Here is a 21679-nt window from a genome sequence, read left to right as displayed (position 1 = left end):
CAAACTGTTAGAATTGAAACTTTTCTAATAGCAACTAATTGACTAATTTTAAGCAGATGGGATCAAATCCCTGCTGAGTTCTGAAAAAAAAAAATAATCAGCAGTTTTTCTATACACTCAATTTAACTCATTTGCTTTTAAGAAGAGGTAATGCTACTGCTTCTTAGCCTCAAAGCAGCAACAAGAAATGAACAAACCAGAAGCTTGTACTTCAGATTCCACTTCAAGATAACATAATAAACAGAAGTGAGTTTTCAAAGAAGAGCAAGGGAGCAGCAGGGGCTGGCAGCAGTGAGAGATGTTAGAGATATCTCAAGATTGGTTAAGTGAAATACTGTGTATTTGATGATGAATTTAATGCTGAATTTGTATGATTTCAGTAGCATCAACTGGAGCTTCCATTAAATTGTAGAGGTCCTAAACATTAGCATACACTGACACACATAAAGTTCGAAGTAACAGACAGACACACAAAAAAAAAAACAATCTGGAGATCTGATCCTGTTAGCATTCCATGCCTGCAACTACAAGAAACAGAGTTCAGTAAGCAAAGTAGTTTCAGGATTAAGGTCCCTTCTCTAGGTAAATTCAGAAAAGCTAATTGTTTACATGTGATAACAAGGACAAACATTTCACTTCAGAGAAATAAGAAAAAATACATACCTTAATATATTTGCTACTAAATGCCCTTTCATTCCATATCTATAAAGAAAAAGTAAAAAACCATTTAGAAAAATCAGGATATGTCAATACATAATGAAAGATTTTTTTTTATGTATATGTAAGATCATGCAATCCATTAATGAACTCCATGGTTTCAGTTTGCTAGAGGAAAGTGCTCTGGTTGGTTTTGTTATCAGGTCTTCAGAGGAGAATTCTGTATGAAAGTTCAAAATAGCGGCTTGTTTATCTGTCTCTAAGGTCTACTTACTGCCTTCTTGCTGAAAAGACCTCTAGAGCTGCTTGAGCTCTACAATGGTAGCAGCGTTACACATGACATTATTACCAATGGGTCTACAGTTAGTTAGAAATCATTGAGAAACACATTGTGGCTTCAAGGTGTGGTCCTAATGAATGGGCCCTGTTGACATACACTGACATAGGAGACCTAGAATAAGCTACAGATCGAACAACTGCCTACAGTTTTTGGGGGTTATTCAATGACGCTGACAGTTCTCTTTCTAATTTACACAGGATTAGATCCATACTTGAGCACAAGAGAGATTCAGCACAGTTTAAGTAAATAGACACAAAATGATCTCTTTTCTGTTGCTCTGGATTTTCCATCTTTTATGGAAAGAGTGTTTAAGCTAAACATAGCTCAAAATTCAAAAGCAGGACTGCTGGTCTTCCTTTCTACCAAATACCCTGGCCAATAAAATGCCTAGTCCAAAACCTTCTTACTTTTTTTTCTAACGACAACATGAACACTGTGACTCACATTCCCCAGTAAAGGTAAAAGTATCCCCCGTAGGTGTAGATTACCCAACCATGTACAAGCAGACAGTTTCTTGCAGGTGGGATATGTCCATTTGATTTTGACATTTCTAGATCCTTCCCTAAGTGCTAATATGTGACTTCAGAAATGAGCCAATCAAAAAGTTACTTACTGAAAGGCTCATTTCATCATAAAGCAAATAATTATATATAACATACACTATAAACCCAAAGAGCAGTAAAGGCTAACAATGTAGAATCAGAACAGCATTAAAATTTTTTTGACAGTTTCTGCACCTTCAGACCTCACTGCTTTCCTGTATTTCAGATTATACCCACAAAGAAATCGGACAATATGCAATGTCACCACAGTGCCTGGAGAAGCAGTAATTCCCTTTTCTTAGAAGTACAGAATTCAGAAGGCCAATCACTGTGAAGTAACAACACAGAAGCCAGACATTACTCAAATATGTGAAGTGCAGAACTTGCCTCCTGCTCTAAGAGCATAGCAAGGAGAAAATTTAAGAGCAGTTGTTCTCCCTGTCCCCCCAGTGGAATTGCTGAAGCATCACTGTGTTACCCAAAATGCAAGACTGATACAGCTGAAATAAATCAGCAACAGCAAGGGGGGTGCATTCTAGAGTAGCTATACATCAGATATACCTTCCCACATTACAGCAGAAAGGTGAGACTTCCTTTGAGGCATGGGAACCATAGTTTCAGAAGCTTTGCTCTGGACTACCAAAGTGATTTTCAGCTTTTCTGCAGTTAAACAACTGTCTCATATCAAAACACTTAGAAGTCCAAAATAAGTGTGTCAGTTAGTATAGGACTGATTTTAGAGGAATCTTAGCAACACATTTTCTTAATCAGAAAAAAAAAAAGTTGAATCTCAGTCAAATAACGAACTTGAAAAGTGTTTTTCCACACTGTCTGCTTCTCTTTCTCATCTCCAAATCACATTTTTCTCAGACATTAATTCATTACTTTCATATATTGCACTGTAACACAATACAGTAGTTATAATGTACTGTAACATATGCGCCTTTACATACTATAAATAATGCAGTTAAAAATGGAAGAAATTTTAGAGGATTGCCCTTCTGCAAAACAGGGACCATATTTTATGCCAAGAAGTCACGTCAGCTGAATCCTACAAACTCTGTCTTACCAGCTAACAAAAAAGAATTAGTTAACTGCTGAAACCCAAGCATAACAAGCAATGCAGAAAATTACAAGACCAAGACTCAAACGGATTTCAGAATTTTCACATTCTCTGGTAACTTTGTTCTAGAACTGAGAAGGCAGGAGACTAGCCATTTTACACTGGTTCTGCTTTAACAGACATTACTGCAGGAAGACTGTAAACTAACATATCTTCTGCCTTTCCCCTTGCAACAGAAAAAGCCAAAACTGCAATCACAAAACAATTTATCTTCCCATTCCCCTCCCCCAGTAATCAACAGAGACACCAAGATCTTAGGAATGAAGATAGATAAAATGTACAGGAGATTTTGCTTTACTGACCCCAATATAGTCAATGTCCAAATCATGATACTGTTTAGCTCCCAATATCCAAGAAACAATATAATAAGCAGTGACATCTGGATAGTCATAGGGCCAGTTTTCACCCTTCCCTATCCATGCCGGAAATGTCCAAGGTAATCCTGGAAAGAGAGAAGAAAAAACAATAAGATAAGTGGTTGGTCTACATTACTCGGTAAGCTTCAATAGCAAGCTGTAATTTGTTCTACCTAAAATAAAGGAACAGATATGCACTTCAAATTCACATAGTTCCAGTGAAGACAATGACACATAACTTATTTAACTGGAAAGTATGCTCTAATATAAATTGCGATCAAACATATCAATAGCTGCCTTTTTTTTAAAGCTAGAAAAACTTCATTAATAGAGAACAACTGACTACATACAATCTTTCAATTGTGTGGTATTAGCTCTAAGGTTTAAAATCCCTAAGATTTTATGATAAAAATTTACAAAGTTACAGACAAAGGATCAATACTGAACACCAAAAATTTTTAATCTCCTGAATATGAATTTTAGAAGTGATGATCTGATCATAAAGAGGAAGAAAGATCAGGATCATGAAAAAGCATTTCTAAGTCTTAGCTCTTTACTGGATCTTGTAATAAACAAGAACAACAAATTAACCTAACCAGATCACGCTGTTTTCAGCTGATTTTTTATAGGCTAATTCAAAGGCAAACCCTCCTTCCTTTGTTGAGAGCTTCATCTGAAGGAAGAGGGAGGTTATTAATAATCATAATTAGTCATACATGGTAAGCCTACTGCTTGTCACTGTGCCTGTCTAATAGAACCTGACTAGCAAATCCTGCACCAAGTCATGCCTTGTGGCTGGATATGGCAAAGCCTGATCCCTGGAAGAGGGGGGGGATTAGATACTTTTTAATTGATAGATTTTTTTACCTTGTTTCATGTGGAATACATTTTGTAAGTGTTTCAATTAAAATCTAGGGTTCGACATTTGTACTGTGACAGCACACACACAACCCATGATCAAACAGGGAGACAGCAAAGTTCTCTTACGACTCAACTAAATAGAGTAAGACAAATCAGAAGACAAGAACTACTATAGTGGGGAGGGGGTGATGGATTTGTAATAAGAACATATAACTGAATTCAGTGCATATAAGACTTACAGATTCATACTTCCTATAAGCTTACTTTATCCCTCCCAATTTTTTTACTCTATTATTCAGCAATTCAGCTCTCATGATAAATCATTTATGTTCATTGCTGTGATACAGTCTAAGCATTAATGTTACTTAATACAAGCAAATTATTAGAGTCATTTCTTATCCTATGCTACTTTTTACAAACATCCTCGTTATGCTACTTGTTAAGTAGGACAACATAAGAATGTTGTGCAACTGTAACAAAGTAAAACATGGTTTAAGTGAAACATCAAGGCAAGCTTACCAAATATTAGAGATTCTTCTTTGTCTACTGCAACATCAAAACATCTGCCCATTAAAATTAATATGCTAATTAAGGGTCAGGAAGGTAATTTGGTTAAGGGGGAAAAAAAACATTTAAATCCTAAACTTGAAGCTATTTACCAATCAGTTTAATTTTGGGGTTCCTCTTTTTAGCTTCTTTCATCAGCCACCATTCATAGCCCCGGAAGTAGTTCTCATCATTTTCATAGTGCATATGGGAGGGTTCAGTACCATCTAGGAAGCAAAAAGACAGGTAGCTCACAATTATCTTCTATGTCATAAGCTGTTACACATTATAAAGTTTTCTGTATTGCTCACTGCCATAATATGCAAACACGTATCTCCAACATGATTCACACGTTCTTTGGTATGTATTTCAAAGCAAAATGAGTAGTGGGAAGGAACATGCAAGACTTGCCACCCTTCATTCTTAGCATATTAACTTAGCATAAATTTTAACATTTTTTATTTTTAAGGGACTATGCCTGCTTTTAACATCAGAATGTGACTAACTGTTGGACATTTTCTATCCCTAGCTATGATAATATTAAATCTATATTCATTATTACCTTAGTCCCAACAACCACTAGGAAAGTTAGAGCATTAAGATCAGCAGGGGGGGACAAAAAAAAAAAAAAAAAAAACAAACAACCAACAAACCACCACATTTGTCAAAGCAGGCTGTATCTAAACCAAAAACCAAACAAAAGGTTATAGTTTGTTTCTTCTGTGCAAGGCAGGTCCAGGGAGAGAAAAGAAAGGAACTGCTATGAAGTTTTTCAGTGACAGGAAAGAGATTTTTTACTTTTATAGTAAAAGATCCAGTTTATCATTTCCATGGTGTTCCATGACTGCAGGACAGGAAGTTTTCAGAATCGAAGGCTATGCACTGAATTCCCTTGGACAAAGGTAAACAAACTAGAAAGGTGCAAAAGAATTGGTGTTGCATGGGAAGTCATTACACACAAAAGTCAGTTAATAACTTGTGCACGCAACTGCAACAATTACTTATGCTAAACTACATGCCTAATTGTTCCAGAGGTCTCTTCTGATGAGACTTGGTTTTGGTTGGTTTTTTTTTAATGAAGCCTGCTGAAACAGCACATTTTATTACAGAAGATAGGATTGATTTTTTTTTTTTACTCTTACTAACGCTTGACTATTTGGAAGTTCTATTCGTCAGAGACATAGAACAATATGATTCCAAACTTAGACCCCTGATCACACCTACTGTCAGACAACGCCAGTCCAGTGATATGAAGCAGCTCATTAAAGCGAAGAAACGTAACTGCTGCTGACCAGCTGTCTTCCCATTTTCATGCTTTTACGACATAAACTACCTAGTCCTAAACAAGTTTTACAGTTTATATTGCAAAATTGGTACTTGAGAAATGCTCTGCAATTCACAAAGCTACTAGAGCTTCCTTAATCTTGTGAGAAAAATAAGACCTTGTTTGCTCTAGAACGCAACCTATTGACCATACGATAGTGAGAACTGTCTCCAGAATGTTAGTGTAAATTTCTCTTCTACAAGTTAGCAGACATTGTTCATGTTTTTCTGCAACTTCAATACAACAACAGAATGCATCTCCACGCTTCAGCTAAAGCGACATGTGCAGGATGTGTTACTTACCGCATCACTGCAAAGAGAAGTTAGTTAAACCCTGCTCATGCAAAATTCATACCTGTTGATTGTCCATCACCTCCAATTTCTACTTTGAGTATATGTAAAGAAGCTCCAAAATTTGGCTAGAAAAAAAGAGGGGACAGAAAAACAAACAGAATCCTGCTGTTAACAAGAAGAATGCAATTAAAGTGTACAATTTTGAGGATGCTAAAAATTGAATACATTTTTTAAACACCCATTATGGATGCCATGAGAGATTATACAAAATTATTATTCAAAAGTAAACTGAGCAAGACAAATAATACCTATCTTTAGTCAGTTTCACTGACTGGCACCATTAACAACACTTCTCCCCAGCTGTGCACATTTTACATTGCTTACGCTCAAGAAAATACTGAAGTGCTCTTGAAGTAAAACATGGGCTACATGAGGAACACAATGGTATTTTTAATGTTGCTAGAAGTCAAGTTTGTTTTCTTTTAAAATGAAATTATTTAAGTTAATATTTCTGTAAGTAATTTATTCTTTGATGTGAATGGTTACACTGCTTACTTGAAAGAGCATACATACAGGTCAGAAATAATCTGCTAACTACAGGCAGAAAGGCAAGAGAGAAAAAAAACCTACCACACTGGAAAACAAATGGCCACCTAGTTCACTACCCTCTTCCCCTGGCATCTGATTGGTGCAGCAGAATATAAAATTCAAGCTCATACAGGTGATCCCAATCCCAGTATGTCCTTCCAGCCATTAGTGGCTTAAGAGTTGCTCAAGCCAGAAGTTACAACTAATCATTATTTTAATAAGGACTAATGAGCTGGCCTCCTCCATGAAATTACCCAAGTATAATTTTGGCACACAAGAAAAAAAGTTTTAAGATTTGAGAATGCCGTTTGATTAAGAAAATATGCTGCATAGACAATAGTTTGCTTGGCTTACAAATTTTGGGGGTTTTTTATTTGTTTTTAAATAAGAAGCAAATATTCCCAATTTACCATTTCTTTTTCTAACATTTCTCATTTTAAACTTCTAACACATTTGCTCTCCCATCCCTATCATGAAAGTTGACATTAAAAGACAAGGAGAATGAGGCAAGGTATACCCCGCCCAGGTATTTCATGACAGCTTAAGAGATTTTGGTGAAAAAACATGTCAAAAATTATTTGAAAATCATGATCTCTCAGCTAGATTTTCTTTTACCACATGCCTAGTGATTCCTTCAGAAAACTCATATTTGTAACACACAGCTTTGTTCTCCAAAAAACATAGGTTTTGATTCCCCCCAGTCACACATTATGCCTTACTCTATCCTTTAAAACAAATTCTTTAAACTACACAGTAAATTATTCCCCTCCAGCCATCTGGATTACACTACTTGAAAGTGACATGACATTCTCTTCCAGCACAGTAATTTACAGTGCCAAAAGCAAAACAAGTTATCACTGTCCAGTGCCATAATCTTACCATATATTGAGTTGGGTAACTCCACAGGTTATACTCGCTAACTAAAGCAGCTTACAAACCAGTAACATTCAAACACCTTCTAGAGTAACTGCACTTATACTTGGGACTAGCTTGAAATACATATGCTATTAAAATGATGCAGTCATTATCACATTATGTGAATCTATCTGTGCTCCAAAAAAGTCAAAACTGTCTCAAAGACCCACTTCCTGCAATCGCTATGAACAGCTAAACCCCTCATTTTAGCCACAAAAAATTATTTAATCCTCATTAAGCCCACACGGATGATGAAAATATGTTGAAAACATATTTTTTTAAAAACATATTGTGAAAACATAAAAGGAAATTTCATAATCATTTGAAGAAATAGGCTCCTGAACAACATGCTAGTTGTCAAAAATGACTGCTAAAACTTAAGGTTCTGATAAAAATCAACATTAAAGTAGATGCTTTACAAGATGAGATTTTGTCTAATTTCACCTAGTACTGAATATACTATAGGAGTTCCAAAATTACACAATAAGAAATTCTGCATGAAATTGGACATTATTGTAGCAGCAAAACCAACTTTACCTTGAACAGATAATCTAAAATCTGGGAGCGATAAGGTTCTTGGTAGTTCACCAGAAGTCTAGATGTGGCCTAAAATGGAAAGAAAACATGAAAATACAAAAACCGAACTTTCAAAACACGTAAGTACATCCCTGTTTGTCAGTCTAGGACCTTCACATAGCTAATAAACCGAAATATAATTATAGCACCAGGAACTCAGCTAAGCCCCTACAAAAACTCTTTTCTAAGCCTTCAATTGTGCATTTCTGGTTTCGCAGATTGCAATCGCCTTGTACTCCAGTTACCTGCAATTTACTGCAAAGAGAGTCAAGAGAATAGAGAAACAAAGAGATCTCACAGCCTTAGCGCAAGCAAAACACAGCTCCCTCCCAGCACCATTTCACCTGCTACACTGGAATCTCCCTGCTTTGGCTCACTGTAGACCAAAGGCAACGGGAGCTCATGGGCCACACAGGCAGGAGGGCAAGGAAAGCAACTCAGCAGGTCCAAGAGGGCGTAAAAACACGCAGGATCTCACAGCTCTGCTGGCTGGACCACAGGAAAGCGTGCGACTGGCTGTTGGCTCCTCCAGCATTTTGAAACTCACAGAGACAAGTGGCTAGGAAGACCCTCTACAGAAAAAAACCACCCTGGCTTAGCTCTCCTCCAGTGGCACCGAGGACGTGGCTGGCCCTCGGCACCCCCAGCAGCCTGATAAGAAAGAGCCATTGCGCAGCTGAGCGGAGGACAGGCACAAAGCAGGGCCCGGCTCCAGCCCCCCTCGCAGCCAGGGCTGCCCGCACAGCTCCCCTCAGGGCCTCCAGGACTCCCCCTCAGATCCCCACTCGCGTCCCCCCACGCCCCCCCTCCGGTTCCCCTCACAGTTCTCCCCTCCCCCACCTCCCAGGGCTCCCCTCAGCGACACCCCCCCAGCCCCCAGGGCTCCCCTCAGCGACACCCCCCGGCCCAGGCCCCGCCGAAGCCTCTCGAGGGCCTGCACCGAAGCCGCCAAACGCACCCACTGACGGAATCCCCCGCCCAAGCGCCCGTTGCAACCGCCGCCCCGGCGAGGGCATTAACACCACAGCACCGGAGGAGCCCCCACACCCGCCGGCGCCGCTCACCCCGCCGCCGCTGACAGCCCCGATCCCGTCGAACCGCCTGCCCGGCCCGCTGGCATCGTCCAGCACGTAGGTGGCCGTCAGGAGCGCAGCGGCGCTGACCCCAGGGGGGGCCGGGCCCCAGCTGCAGCCAAGCAGGAGCCAGCCCCACAGCAAAGCCGCGCACCCCATCCCACCCGCGCCGCTCCGCGCCGCCGACAGCGTCCCAGGCGCGCCGCCCCGTCCCTACAGCAACGCGCCCCTAGCCGGCTCCGCGTGTCACGTGACCGCCCAACCTGGCAGTCACCTGGGGGGCGGGGCCTGGGCACCCTCCGTCGCCATTTTGCTGAGCGGGAAGGTGGAGGGAGGGGAAGGCTTTCAGCCCTCACGGGCAGTGCCCCCCGCCTCCTGCCGGGTTGAAGTTAGTGGTTGCCATTTTGAGAAAGGGCAAGGCAAGCTCCGGCTGGTGGGAAGCTTGTCGGCGTGCTGGAATTGGGCACTGAATGGCGAGTGAAGCTGTTGTGGGAGCCATTTGGGATGTGGGAAAGCTGACTAGTCGGCTGTGAGGGGAGGAGGGGTGAGGGCGTCACGGCTGGACAGGGATGCTCTGGGAACCCACAGGGAAATTGCGTTTAGTGCGGATGGTGTTTCCCAGTGAATCTCTCATTTCCAGGGCCGCGCCAGCACCCGGCAGCTAGTTTCCTGGGTTTACCCTGCTCTCAGGCTGCCACCAAATTTCTCGTAAAGTAGGCAGAAATCGGGACTTTAGAGGAGAAAACTCCAGCGCCTTCTGAGAAAGACCTTTGATCGCTTGTACAAGAACGGGCAGGGAGTGGCCCTGGGGCACAGGGCCAGGCCCGCAGAGCCCCTGCCCTGGAGAGGGGTGCTGGCTGCCTCACGGGCTTCCCCGGGAATCCCAGTTGGCCCCAGTTAGATCCGCAGCTGCGTCAGCAGGACCCCAGAGAGAGATCCTGAAAGCGGGTTTTCGCTTGCACCATTAGCAGGGCTGAAAAAGCCTTTCTGTTTTACAGCCTTCGTGGGGCACACTGCAGGGCAGCTGCATCAAAATGGGACTAGCTGAGATGGTGCTGTGCCACATGTTTAAATTTTCCATGAGGATAGCCAGAGTGTTCCCTCAGACTCCAGCTCATGAAAGCATTCAGCTCATAGGAAAAGTAATCAGGAGATCGGCAATCAGTTTGATTATCCTATAAAAAATCTTTAAAGGGGAACTGCGTGTTTGCTGATCTCAGTGTTCTACAGAGGCAGTGCTCCATGTGCTTAAAGGAGGAATGAGGTATTCAAGTGTTGGCTGACGTCGTGCCGGCAGTGTGTTAGAGCTGTGGAAAAGCCCAGGTTTTGCACATTTCTGTCCATAAAGAATGCTGTTATTCTAGCCACTGCTTCTCTTGTCCATGTTATTGAGGGATCTAATGTCTCAGGGATGACATTACCTGACTGACGTTTCCTGTTTATTTCTTTTTTAATAACAATGCCAAACACTCACAAAACATTTTGCACTTTACAGCAATATCAAACATTAACTAATGAACCTGCTCACACCCAAATGAGCTATACGATGTCATTATTACATGCAGAAGGACAGAGTGACTTCCTCAAGGCTACAGTGAGTCAGTGGCAGAGGTAGAATTATGCTCATGGTCCTAATTCACATTCATTCCAGCAGACTGTACAGCTTTGCACACCTGGAAGGTTTGCAAAACCATCATGAATTATTAATTGGTTAATTCTGATAATTTCTTAAATTAGTGCATCAATTTATTCCAGGTAGAAGGCTTCAGCTGTGGAATTCAGTCTCTTACTCGCTTGGAGCCTAAAAGTGTCAGCTTTCAAAACTTGTATTTCCATCCTATGGTGTGCTGAGTGCCTCCCATTTTCAGCTGGTATAGAAAAAGATTCTTAGAATCTGTTTTGGTGGAAAAAAAGAGGATATATTGGTGGGACTCTGAGGACTTCTATTCTGCATTAGGAATCTTGACCTCGCTTTTTACCTGTTTTTTTCTTTACATCTTTGTCCATGACCTAAGGACATGTGATCTGGACCCTTTGTAAGCCCAAATATAATCAATAAAATTATTGAGGACTTATTCATTGCTTCTTTTGTAGATAAGATAATTTTCCACTGTTAATTCTTTTCTATTTCAGTTGTTCTTTCTTGATAGTACTTTCATCTCGGCCAACCCAAAGAACACCTTTTGTTTCGAGATGACTGATTTGAGATACTGTGTATGTCCAGATCTCAAAAAAAAGTCCTGAAAAACTGTGCTGGTTGCATCAGAAATTAAATTGTTCCATATGGACATAGTCAATAGTTGCTTTTTGCATATAGCTTTACTTCCAGAATGTATAAAACACATCATCTCCCCTCTTGCTTTCTTTGATCTTTCAGTCACACTATCAATTGTTACAGTGAAGAACTGTAGAAATATATCAACTATGTTTCTTTATTTCTAATAATGATAAGAACTGCTTTTTCTTCAGTGAAGTATAGGAACCCTCAACAGAACAGCAGAACCAGCTCACCAGACGTTGCTCTTAGTAGGTACCATGTTAGGAAAAGGCAGGTGAAAAATGATAAAACAGGTCTTTGTCTAATGACTTTTCTCTCAGTGAAAGTAAAGGTTTGACTGAAATTTATTTTAGAAATTAATCTAACCAAGTGGCTGGAAAGCCTCCCTTTCACCAAACTGGAGGAGACTGTGATACCAGTTCAGGAATGACCACAAGTACAGAATGATTTGATAATTTAGGCTTCATATAACAAGTGCACCAGTAGAAAAACTGTGGATGAAAAAGTCATGTTCTGGCTGGAAAAGAAGAAGGAACTAAATCTCAGAGGTTAAATACTATAGAGCTGCCTGGTATTGTTCTCAAGGAAGTCAGTGTGTCTTATTTTAGAGCTTTTAAATTTGCTGTTTCATTTCTCCTTAGCATCTGAATCATCAAACAGGCCAGTTTTTGTGTTACCCAATAGATGTACATTTAAAGTGAAATTGTACCCCGGTTCTTAGAAGTAGAATTTAATCATTCCAAACAGAATTAAAAAAAAATAAATCAGAGCAAACAATAAATTATTCTGATCACAGAGGGAAAAGAGAAACTGTGCTCATGTAACAATTTTCCACCTATCTAATTGAATAGAATTATCTGTTAAAAGAATCACTCCTGTGAAAGCCACAGCCAACCTCAGATTCAGTTAATATAAAAATATATAAATATGCAACCTGTTGCAGTGCATAAAATTCTGTTATCTTTGTTAGCTAGAACTGTTGATGGAACTTCCTTCCATCATTAGGCAAACAGAAAAAAAAACAGTTATACAAATTTTGAAAATAATTCATTCTTTTTGCACAAACTCCTAAAGTTATTGTGATATATCTTTATGGGCTCTTAGGTGGATTGTATTTGATTCTATGATAAATTTGTTGGGAAAGGCAAGTGACAAGTCCTTCAGTCAAAAAAAGACCCTGTGTTCTGAACATATACAAGTAAACACAAATAAATACATATACACTCCACAGTATTTTATTTCTGTGGAGCGGTTTCTCTGCAGAATGTATTGTCCCCTAGATAAGAGGTTTGCAATATACTCCACTTATGTAATTAGGCAGTATTTTCATGAAACTTTTACAAACTCACTAAAAGTATTCATAGATTTACCAAGGTTGGTACCATCCTTTGTGTGTACTTCTACGTAACTATGTTGCTTTTTTTTCCATGGATAAGTTTAGATTAACAAGGTATAAAAAAAAGGCCAAAAAAAAAAATTGAGAGACGTGTGAGCTGTTGCCTTATTGGTGTACCCAAAAGCAGCTTCCTGTTGCTTTATCTGTTGAAGCAGTTTTTCTCCTCAGAAGCAGACACGGGTTACACTACTGATGGCATCACGGTGAAACTGCTACATGGAGACACATGGCTGCCTAGGTAAGTGTTCAAAATCCAAGAAGTCAGATACACAACTTATATTCTGGTACAAATTTCAACCTGGCTCTCCTTTAATGTGATGCTGACATCATACAACAAAAAGAAGGGACATAAAAGGGGCTGGAAAAGATTGCTTTGGGAGAAGGAGCATTTTACTCCCAGCACAAGTGAAACATGAGACAAAAGGGCAAATGACATCAAAAGATTGAATTAGGAAAGACATGCCATCTTGATTTATTGTTGTAATGGTATTGCCATGATCAAAATACCTGTTGGTTAGAAGAGGGGGGAAGGATGGAGAAGAACAGTATTTGGGGGTGAGTTTTCAGGATGCTGAGCTGTCCTGTCTTCACTGCAAAAAATGCCTCAGTCCTCACAGGGGTTCCATTAGTTCTTCTATTATTGTTCTTTAATATTTTATGGCACTAACAAGGTACTCAGCGCTATTTATATGAATAAACACAATGCTTAAAACTTAGAAAAATAAGCTGTGCTAAAAATAGCTTCTTGGAATACCAAATATCATGTATATGAAAATATTTTGTACAGCATCTTTCTGTATGCATGGAGGAAAACATGATGCACATAAAGATACAGCAAAATAATACTCGCCTGCATGTTCTACATCCTAAAAAAACATAGCTTTTTTTCTATTTGCTCATGTTAGCAGAATTTTTACGCTCTATAAAACAGTCCGTAGAGCGTATCTCAAAGTTAAAAAGACAGCTCTTTTAGACCTGGGAGTCTCTACAGAATCTAATGGAGACCTGTGAGTGAAATTTAGTGTTGCATGAGGAAAAATGCTGTTCATTTTAAGCAAAAATGTCCGTGTTACTGAAAGGCATATTTCAACTCTCCTAAACTGTGAAGTTTTTCAGAATTCACTTTTGAGATCTGCTTATGAGGAAAAAAGATCCAGCTATGGAAGGTCCTTGTACTTGAGGAAATCAGCTTGGCACTGTAACTTTTTTTGAGAACACAGAGCAATCTACTTTGCTGAAATTGCTTTGAGAGAAAAAAGAAATCAAGAAAACTGCCTGTCCTTCCATCTTATGGCTGATCTACAATAGCACCAGTACAGCAGCTACAGCACTAACTCAAACAACATTGTTTTTTTCCCCTGGAACTTATCTAAAAAGCAAAGTACTTGCAAAAACTTACCACATTATAATGAATATTGCTTACAGCAACTTGCCCTATTATGAACATGAATCTGAAATAAAGGGTGAAATGTATCAGTTGCAGATGTTTCTAAAACTGGTGTATATTAGCTAATGGAAGATTATTTTTTTTAATTAGTGACTAAACTTTTCTGTTAATAACAGCAAATCCTTACAGTCTTCTTCATATTTCCTAATTTCCCAAACTATAGTAGAATTCATTCATCTGAAAAATAAAAAAGAATCTTCCATTCTTCCCTTAGAAAGTTGTTTATAGATGAGAGTATGGAATATCATTTTGTATTTGTGCTTATGGATGTATAACTTTATACTTACTTTGTTACTTTCAAAATGTTGTAAATGGAGAGACTGCATAAAGCGCTCTTTGAATCTGAAAAAGATACTGTAGGAATGCATCAATACAAAACAATATGTAATGAGTACTTTTCTCAAGAAACTTTCACAAGGTTCCTTTACAGGCTTGTTTGCATATATTACTTGAAGCGTAGCATTTGCTAGTCCATTTCTCTGAATTTTATGTCTGACTTTTTTCAGAGTCTTGTACAGGAGGTTTTTGTAGCAAAATGTCAAAGAGACAGGGACAGTGATAATGATTGAATAATATGGCTAACAGAAAAAATTACTGTTGAGAATTTTTATTTCATTTGAAACACATCTGATACCAAAAGAAGTCTATAAAACAAATGACAGGTCTACAGAATTAGTCACAGTGGGTTTGGACCACGAAAGTCAAACCGTTAGACTGTATCATTAAAGAGAAATTCCTCAATAGTTTTTTAGAAAAAATTAACAATCAGTGGGAAAAATTAACAAACATTGTGGTTTAGGATAGCTGTAAGCCAGTACCATCCTCCTGGGCAAAACCAGCAGGTGCGCTCAGTAGCTGAGAGAAAACCTGGGAATGCTTCAGATCATGCATTCAGGTTAGACAAATCATTTTGTATTATGTAGTCCTAAGTATCAGAAAAAATCTAAGCAAGGAAGTATGGTATGGACCACTTCCCCTCAGATAAGGTCCCAAGTAACTAACAAAATGTGTTGTAATCAGGGCAAAACAGTACTTTCTGCTTTTATGTTTCTGTGCAAGCAACTGCAGCATGCATTGTGATATACTTCATTTGCTGGCTCTTTGACACACTTCAGTATAGGTCATTAGTACGTGCCAGAATGACACACTTCTTGTTATTATTCTCATTAAAAGCATCAATGTGTCATCAAAGCTGGGACATGGATTACCTGGGGAATTTTAGACAGCCTCCAGGGCTTTGTTCATAGAAACTATTGATGATACTGGTTAAAAATAAAAGAAAACCATGGGGTACAGTGGCCTGTGAACATGAAGGACAGAAAAAAATTACCAAGGTGGCAAATTTCATGTGGTCTCAACCCTTTTCTTTGAATCCCATCTTCAGTGTCCCAGCCTGCCATTAGCCAGTCATATCTTAAGATATTAGTTTCTTAAGGCATATGGCAGAAGAGCAAAACAAGGTCTTGCCCAAAGAACATGCGGTTTATTCAGACAAGTGCAATATAAGGACAAGTGTTTTACCTTACGATCAGTGAGGTCAACAGAGCAAAACTTTTAGAAACAATGAGCTAAAAAAAGAAAGCTGAAGAAATAAAGGTGGGTGGTATGAAGAAATTGGCACGTTGGTGTGTGAGTAGATATGAAGGAGCTGATAAAGGTAACTGAACTGAAAGGAGCTGTGGCGAGTTACATGGAGACAAGTCGGGAGCTTGTAAGGATGATGAGTCTGTAATATAACAAGTCAACTAACAATGGAGAAAGAGTTTGTGGGGGAGGGAGAAGGAATTCCAGTTTCTCAGCCACGTGACTAGTAAACACTGCCTCATACACTTGCTACATTACACACACGCTTCTGAAAGGGCACGTTTCCGTGTTGGACATGAAGAGACCTGTCACAGGAAAAGAGATGCTAAAATGTGATTAGACAAAGAGGTAGGTATTTTATCTGTTACTCATCTGGTCAGTCTGCATACGTTTGCTTTGCTTTTGGTGAGAAGTGGGTCAGCAAAACCCTGGGATCCAATTTCTAGAGCTAGATTTTTAATTCGTGATACTTATCTATACTGATAAACTTACGATGCCCTATTTACCGGGTGGTTTTATTAAACCACACTGAAAAGCAAGTATCTTATATTTGTCTTAAATATAGACACTGCATTTTTTTTAATTAGTCATCATGTAAGCAGAGCTGCTCAATGGACCAATTTGGCAAGTGCTTCTCAAGATTTTCCTTGTCTTTCAAGCCTGTGAATGAATTTAGCTCTAACTGTGAAAAGTTAGCCAACTTGATCAAATAAAGCAGTGGCTGGTAAAATGAAGTATGTGCTTTCTGACTAGTTTTGTCATTGCTCCTTTTTTTTCCTAAGTATGCATGATTATTTTTTTTTTTTTATGGAAAAGAGATCCATGTAATAACCTCTCAACAGAGGCAGTAAACCTACTTGGGTTTCTCTGATAAACCCACAACCCTACACTCACATACACGCATCAAACCCATAAAAGGTAGAATGAATTTGCCTATCACATGGGAAAACCCCTGCACCCAAGTTACCTCCAGTTTGAGCTATTTCCTATGTAGGAACAGTTGTAAAAGGTGCTATCTTGCAGTCTCATTCTACACCCTCTTCACCTCCACTGCTGGCAGTCTAGGCTCAAACCACAGATGAGTTATCACAGGCAGTCTCTGAAGCAGTTAATATATTTGGCAGTAGAACTAGACCACAACAAATATTCCCCATTCTCATATTTCCAGAACTTAACAATTAGATCTTTGGAGAAGAGAATTACTGAGTGTCAGCGCTGTGATACAGTCAGTGAGTACCAGCTGTCTCATAGCTATGGTTGTACACCCTTTCTTACTTAAAGGTCAGGTCATTTAAGTGCTTCTGAGGCTCACGCACACAACTCCTCCAGTCCAACTGCTTTAGTCAGGGCTGCCATTTTACTTGGGTTTTTTTTCATGTTGAAGCTTTTGACACCCACAGACCTGGTAGTGCCTAAGATAAGCTTAATTGCTAATGCATGGCAACTGCAATTCTTACAGGAAAGAAGTGTAAATGAAAAATTGTAAGACAATGTCCACTTCACATGAGTCTAAGTGACACCCTGGCAGATTCTCCTGTGCATGCAGCAACCCAATAGCCTGCCAGGTTTCACATGAAGGTTCCTGGGACATGTGGTGAGCTTTGCTGGAATAGCACAGTTGATGGCAAGTTCTTGGGGGATCGCATACAAAGGAGGGGAGGCGAAGCAGGGAAGCGTGAGAATGCAACAAGACAAGAGAGTGATTTGCAATAGGGAGACATATCAGCCACACATTCTCCTCTTCTAAGCAGATCCCAACATCTAGCGGTACCTGAATCCCTGTCTTTCTATCCTTGTCTCTCCATTGACTTAGAGGGGAGGAGGTTATTGAGGATAAGAAATCTACCATATTCATATGACCAAAACCTTATTCTGCTCACCAGAATAATAGAAAGTAAACTTCTGATCTCCCTTGAATCCCACAAGAGTCACCTGGGATTGCAGGACCCTACCCCACAAGAGACACCTGGGATTGCAGGACCCTACCCCTCTGGAAGAGTCTTAACTGCTGATCCTGCTTCTGCTGTAGAAGCTCATCTAACTGACCTTCACCATCTTAGACATTTGGGTTCCTCTTCCTGTGCACTCCTAACTCCAGAAGTGTTTAAAATCTCTGATCTCCTACAAACACAGTTTCTTTCTTCTAAAAAAAAAGACACCCACCAAGAAGCCCATAAAAAAAACAAAAATGTTGTTATAACTGACATTTTTTCTTTTTGGTAACAGAGGGCTGGAATCTTACCAACCACATCCTGAAGAGCTAACAGATGACCACCCATCAGACTGAAGAGGGGGTTTTACTGCATCCAGGCTGGAATTAGCCCAAAGATACTACTCGTGTTGGACGATGAACAACACTGCTAAGTGCCATGATGATCACACCCTGGATAAATATTTGTTTCCATTTGTGTACAGCATTGTGATGATGATCAGTGTTCCCATCAACTGCATATCCCTCTATGCATCTTGCATTCAGGCAAGGAAAAAGAATGAGTTAGCAGTCTACATCTTCAGCCTGTCCCTAGCTGACCTTTTGTACTCTCTGATACTGCCTCTGTGGATTGATTATGCATGGAATGGAGATAACTGGAGGCTCTCTGCCTTGCTTTGTCAGATTTCTGCCTTCCTTATGTATATGAATTTCTACACCAGCACTGCATTCCTTGCTTGCATCTCTGTTGACAGGTACCTGGCATTAGTTCACCCCTTGAAGCTCCAGCACTTGCGCACAAGAAGATTTTCATTGATTGTCAGCATAATTGTTTGGTTTCTGGAAAGCATCTTGAATTCAGTCATATTGGTGACCAAAGAAGTATTCAATGATCCTTGCAATTTCACTAATCATACGTTATGCTATGATAAATACCCCCTGGAATGGTGGCAGGCACGGATAAATTTATTCCGGATATGCTCAGGGTACCTGGTCCCTTTGCTAATCATTGTGTTTTGCTACTATAAAATCTACCAAGTAGTGAGGTGTAATCAAGCCACAGTAGATGAAGAAAAGAAAAAAGTGAGGAAACTTATTCTGAATATCACAGTTACTTTCATTGTTTGCTTCACTCCTTATCACGTTATATTGCTTATTCGCAGCATCAGAGAACCTTACACCACTGATCTACAGGTTTTGCAGCTGATGTATAAGGTTTACAGAATCACACAGGCCTTAACAAGTTTGAATTGCATTGCCGATCCCATTCTTTACTGCTTTGTGAGTGAAAATGCACGAACAGACATACTGAATTTGCTCAGGTGTTGTTTGTGCCTACGAAAACGTGAGGGAGACCAAGTGAAAGACCATGCTCTGTACAGTTCTCCTTCAAAGAACAGTGTGCTGATCACATAGAGAACTTGAAATGGACACTGTCAAAAATGTCTGAGCAAGCACGTTCAACACAAAATTGGATAACCTAAAGGGGAAAGAAAGAAAAATTCTTCCCCCAGTCTGTACCTAGGAAATAGCCCAACAGTTACAGATACTAATCTAAGTGAAACCAGTAGCTGGAGCTAATAAGAACTTATTACAGGGTCAATGAAATCAATGGAGTATCAACACGTATCTTTAAATCAGGCATGGTACATAAATCAATGTCAACAAACAAACGCATAGTCAAGAAAGATGACCATGGCACACTGACAAAATTACTGACGATCCCCCACAGAACTGCCTCCTGTCACAGTTTATAAGAAGATCCCGCTGCATGTAAATTACTAATTTCTCCATTACAAATTGGAGAAGTTTCATTGGTCTCATGAGTTCCTGTTTCTGTCTATTTATACTTTCAATTAATTTCATGTTCCAAGAGGGGAACTTGAGAGGCTAAGGAAGTTGGGCTTGTTCAGCCTGGAGACCACAAGACTTTGGGAGACCTAATGGCAGCCTTGCAATACCTGCAAGGAGGGTGTTGGGAAGATGGAGCCAAGCTCTTCACAGAGTGCATAGCAGGAGGACAAGAAATCATGTGCATAACTTGAAGCAAAAAGGGTCGGAGTTGGTATAAGGAAAAACTTTGAAACTATGAGGACTGCCAAGCAGTGGAGCAGGTTGCACCAAGATGTTCTGCATGCTCCATCCTGACAGATTTTCAAGATCCAACTGAACAAAGCCCTGAGCAACCTGGTCTGGCCTCATAGCTGAACTTCCTTTGAGCAGAAGGTTGGACTAGAGACTTCCCAAGGTCCTTTCCAACCAGAATTGTCCTGTGATGCCCTCCTCTCTAAAACAGTATGTTCCCTTCCCTTCTTTGTTTTAATTTGCTGGATTTTGTTTTGGGTTGGGGGGGGCGGGGTCTGTAATACCTTCATATATATTATGAAGGAAAAAGTATGCAAGCAGCAGTGCAAGTTGCTTCACCACTGACTGGTTCCTGTGCTGACCTATGTATTTTGCAACAAAATGTGAAACCTCACTGCAGCACTGAAATAAAAACAGAACCAAGCTTCACTGTAACTTCATGGAAAAAAGAACTCAGTGGTTCATTTCTAGAGCTTTCACATGCCAGAAAGGTTGGAAAGCTAAGTCTGTTTTAATTTATTCCAAATAAAGAATAATGAAAACTAAAACTAAGCAACAAAACTGAGTCAAATTTAACTTGTGCATCAGGGAGTAGTGAGAGCTGGCTGCTCTGCAAGGGACGGGGAGCCAGGAGCTGGGGTGACAGCCAGGCAGGCTGGGCAACATCCTCACCGAGAAGCCGCGCAGTCCCATGGCAGCCCAGCGAGGCACACAGAGCAGGTCCGATGATGGTCACCAGCGCTGGCCAACAGCTCTGTGATCACCAGACAAACCCGTAGTGACGAGGCAGGTCTGAGGTCAAGACTGGAAGCCAAGTCAGGAAGGCAGGGTCAGGACCAGCAAGGTACGAGGCCGGGCACGGCCGCACCGTGTCAGCACTGGCCTCTGCAGAGGCAGCCAAACCCCAAGGAGGCAGGAGAAGAGACTGCAGACTCTGCTGGTAAACTTAGAGCCTTGACCCTGTGCAAAGAGCTTAATTTCCACAAAATTTGGCCCTGAGATTTTATACTTTTTAGTAATCCACCAATGCTCATGAAAGCCATAGCTTGGACCAGCTTACATTGGTATGTGTGGATGTTTTTCATAGCATCATTTCCTGTAGTACCTCCCTGCATTTCTGAAGCTCCACTTCAAGATAAAGGAAAACAATGACAAAGGCTGGCCTATAGGCTGGGCTTCACGAGAAAGCTCAGATAAATTCAGGGTTCTGTTGCTTTATGACAATAAAATGTAGGTACCTAATCCCTTAGATTGTTCTGAAATGCTCAGTCTATGTGTTCAAATCACAACCTTCTGGAGAAATGAGGAAACTTTTAGATGTACAGAATACAATGTCCTATACTTCAATCATTTGTGTATTTACCTCATTATTCTTACATAGCTAAAAATTTACACTTTTTTCATTCTCTCTCCAAATCCAGCTGGACCAAATTTACCATATGAAAGTGAACATCTATGTTCTTTTTAAAATTGCAGTGTTACAGGAGAGGTACTTTTCACTGTGCAGAAACAGCATAGTGAAAAGTAAACGTCTTCATCCAGGCTCCAGTCCATGCTGTGTATCATTGTTATTGAATATTCCACTTAGAATTCCTGATGGCTCTGCAGGCAAAACCAAGTGCAAATTCACAGGAACTCTTCCCAAAGCAAGGACATTCATTACAGAGAAGAGTTTATACAGTCCAAATGTCTATTTAATGGCAAAAAGAAATGCATACATTCAAATTCCATTTTCCTCACAGACAATGCCTAAAAGCATTAATAT

General features: G+C 40.1%; 2 protein-coding genes across 5 annotated transcripts in view; one reads left to right on the top strand and one right to left on the bottom strand.

Annotated features, from left to right (window-relative positions):
- The window catches only part of GALC (galactosylceramidase), a 40994-nt gene extending 31678 nt beyond the window's left edge, over positions 1–9316 (bottom strand). For 2 of the 4 annotated variants that reach the window (XM_075030026.1, XM_075030025.1), the window contains exons 1-6: positions 9186–9315; positions 8083–8151; positions 6104–6167; positions 4539–4652; positions 2965–3104; positions 664–702 (exon numbers count right to left, since the gene is read on the bottom strand). In XM_075030026.1, the coding sequence (XP_074886127.1) occupies positions 664–702; positions 2965–3104; positions 4539–4632 (273 nt within the window). In that variant the 5' untranslated portion in view covers positions 4633–4652; positions 6104–6167; positions 8083–8151; positions 9186–9315. Of the gene's footprint in view, positions 1–663; positions 703–2964; positions 3105–4538; positions 4653–6103; positions 6168–8082; positions 8152–9185 lie in introns of those variants that run through there. The other 2 variants (XR_012650702.1, XM_075030027.1) reach the window with 2 other exon arrangements.
- Positions 9317–13037: 3721 nt separating this feature from the next.
- Positions 13038–20321, top strand: GPR65 (G protein-coupled receptor 65). The gene is made up of 2 exons (XM_075030028.1): positions 13038–13106; positions 18126–20321. Exon 2 carries the CDS (start codon positions 18247–18249, stop codon positions 19243–19245), a length of 999 nt encoding a protein of 332 aa, XP_074886129.1. The 5' UTR covers positions 13038–13106; positions 18126–18246; the 3' UTR covers positions 19246–20321.
- The last annotated feature ends 1358 nt before the right edge of the window (positions 20322–21679 follow it).

The sequence above is a fragment of the Buteo buteo genome, chromosome 6, assembly GCF_964188355.1.
Source record: "Buteo buteo chromosome 6, bButBut1.hap1.1, whole genome shotgun sequence".
Lineage (NCBI taxonomy): Eukaryota > Metazoa > Chordata > Aves > Accipitriformes > Accipitridae > Buteo > Buteo buteo.
The sequence above is the reverse complement of the archived record's forward strand: the minus strand, read 5'-3'. Positions and strand labels throughout refer to the sequence as shown.

Coding starts and splice junctions, on each gene's coding strand:
- GPR65 (XM_075030028.1), top strand. CDS start 18,247: ATGAACAACACTGCTAAGTGCCATGATGATCACACCCTGGATAAATAT.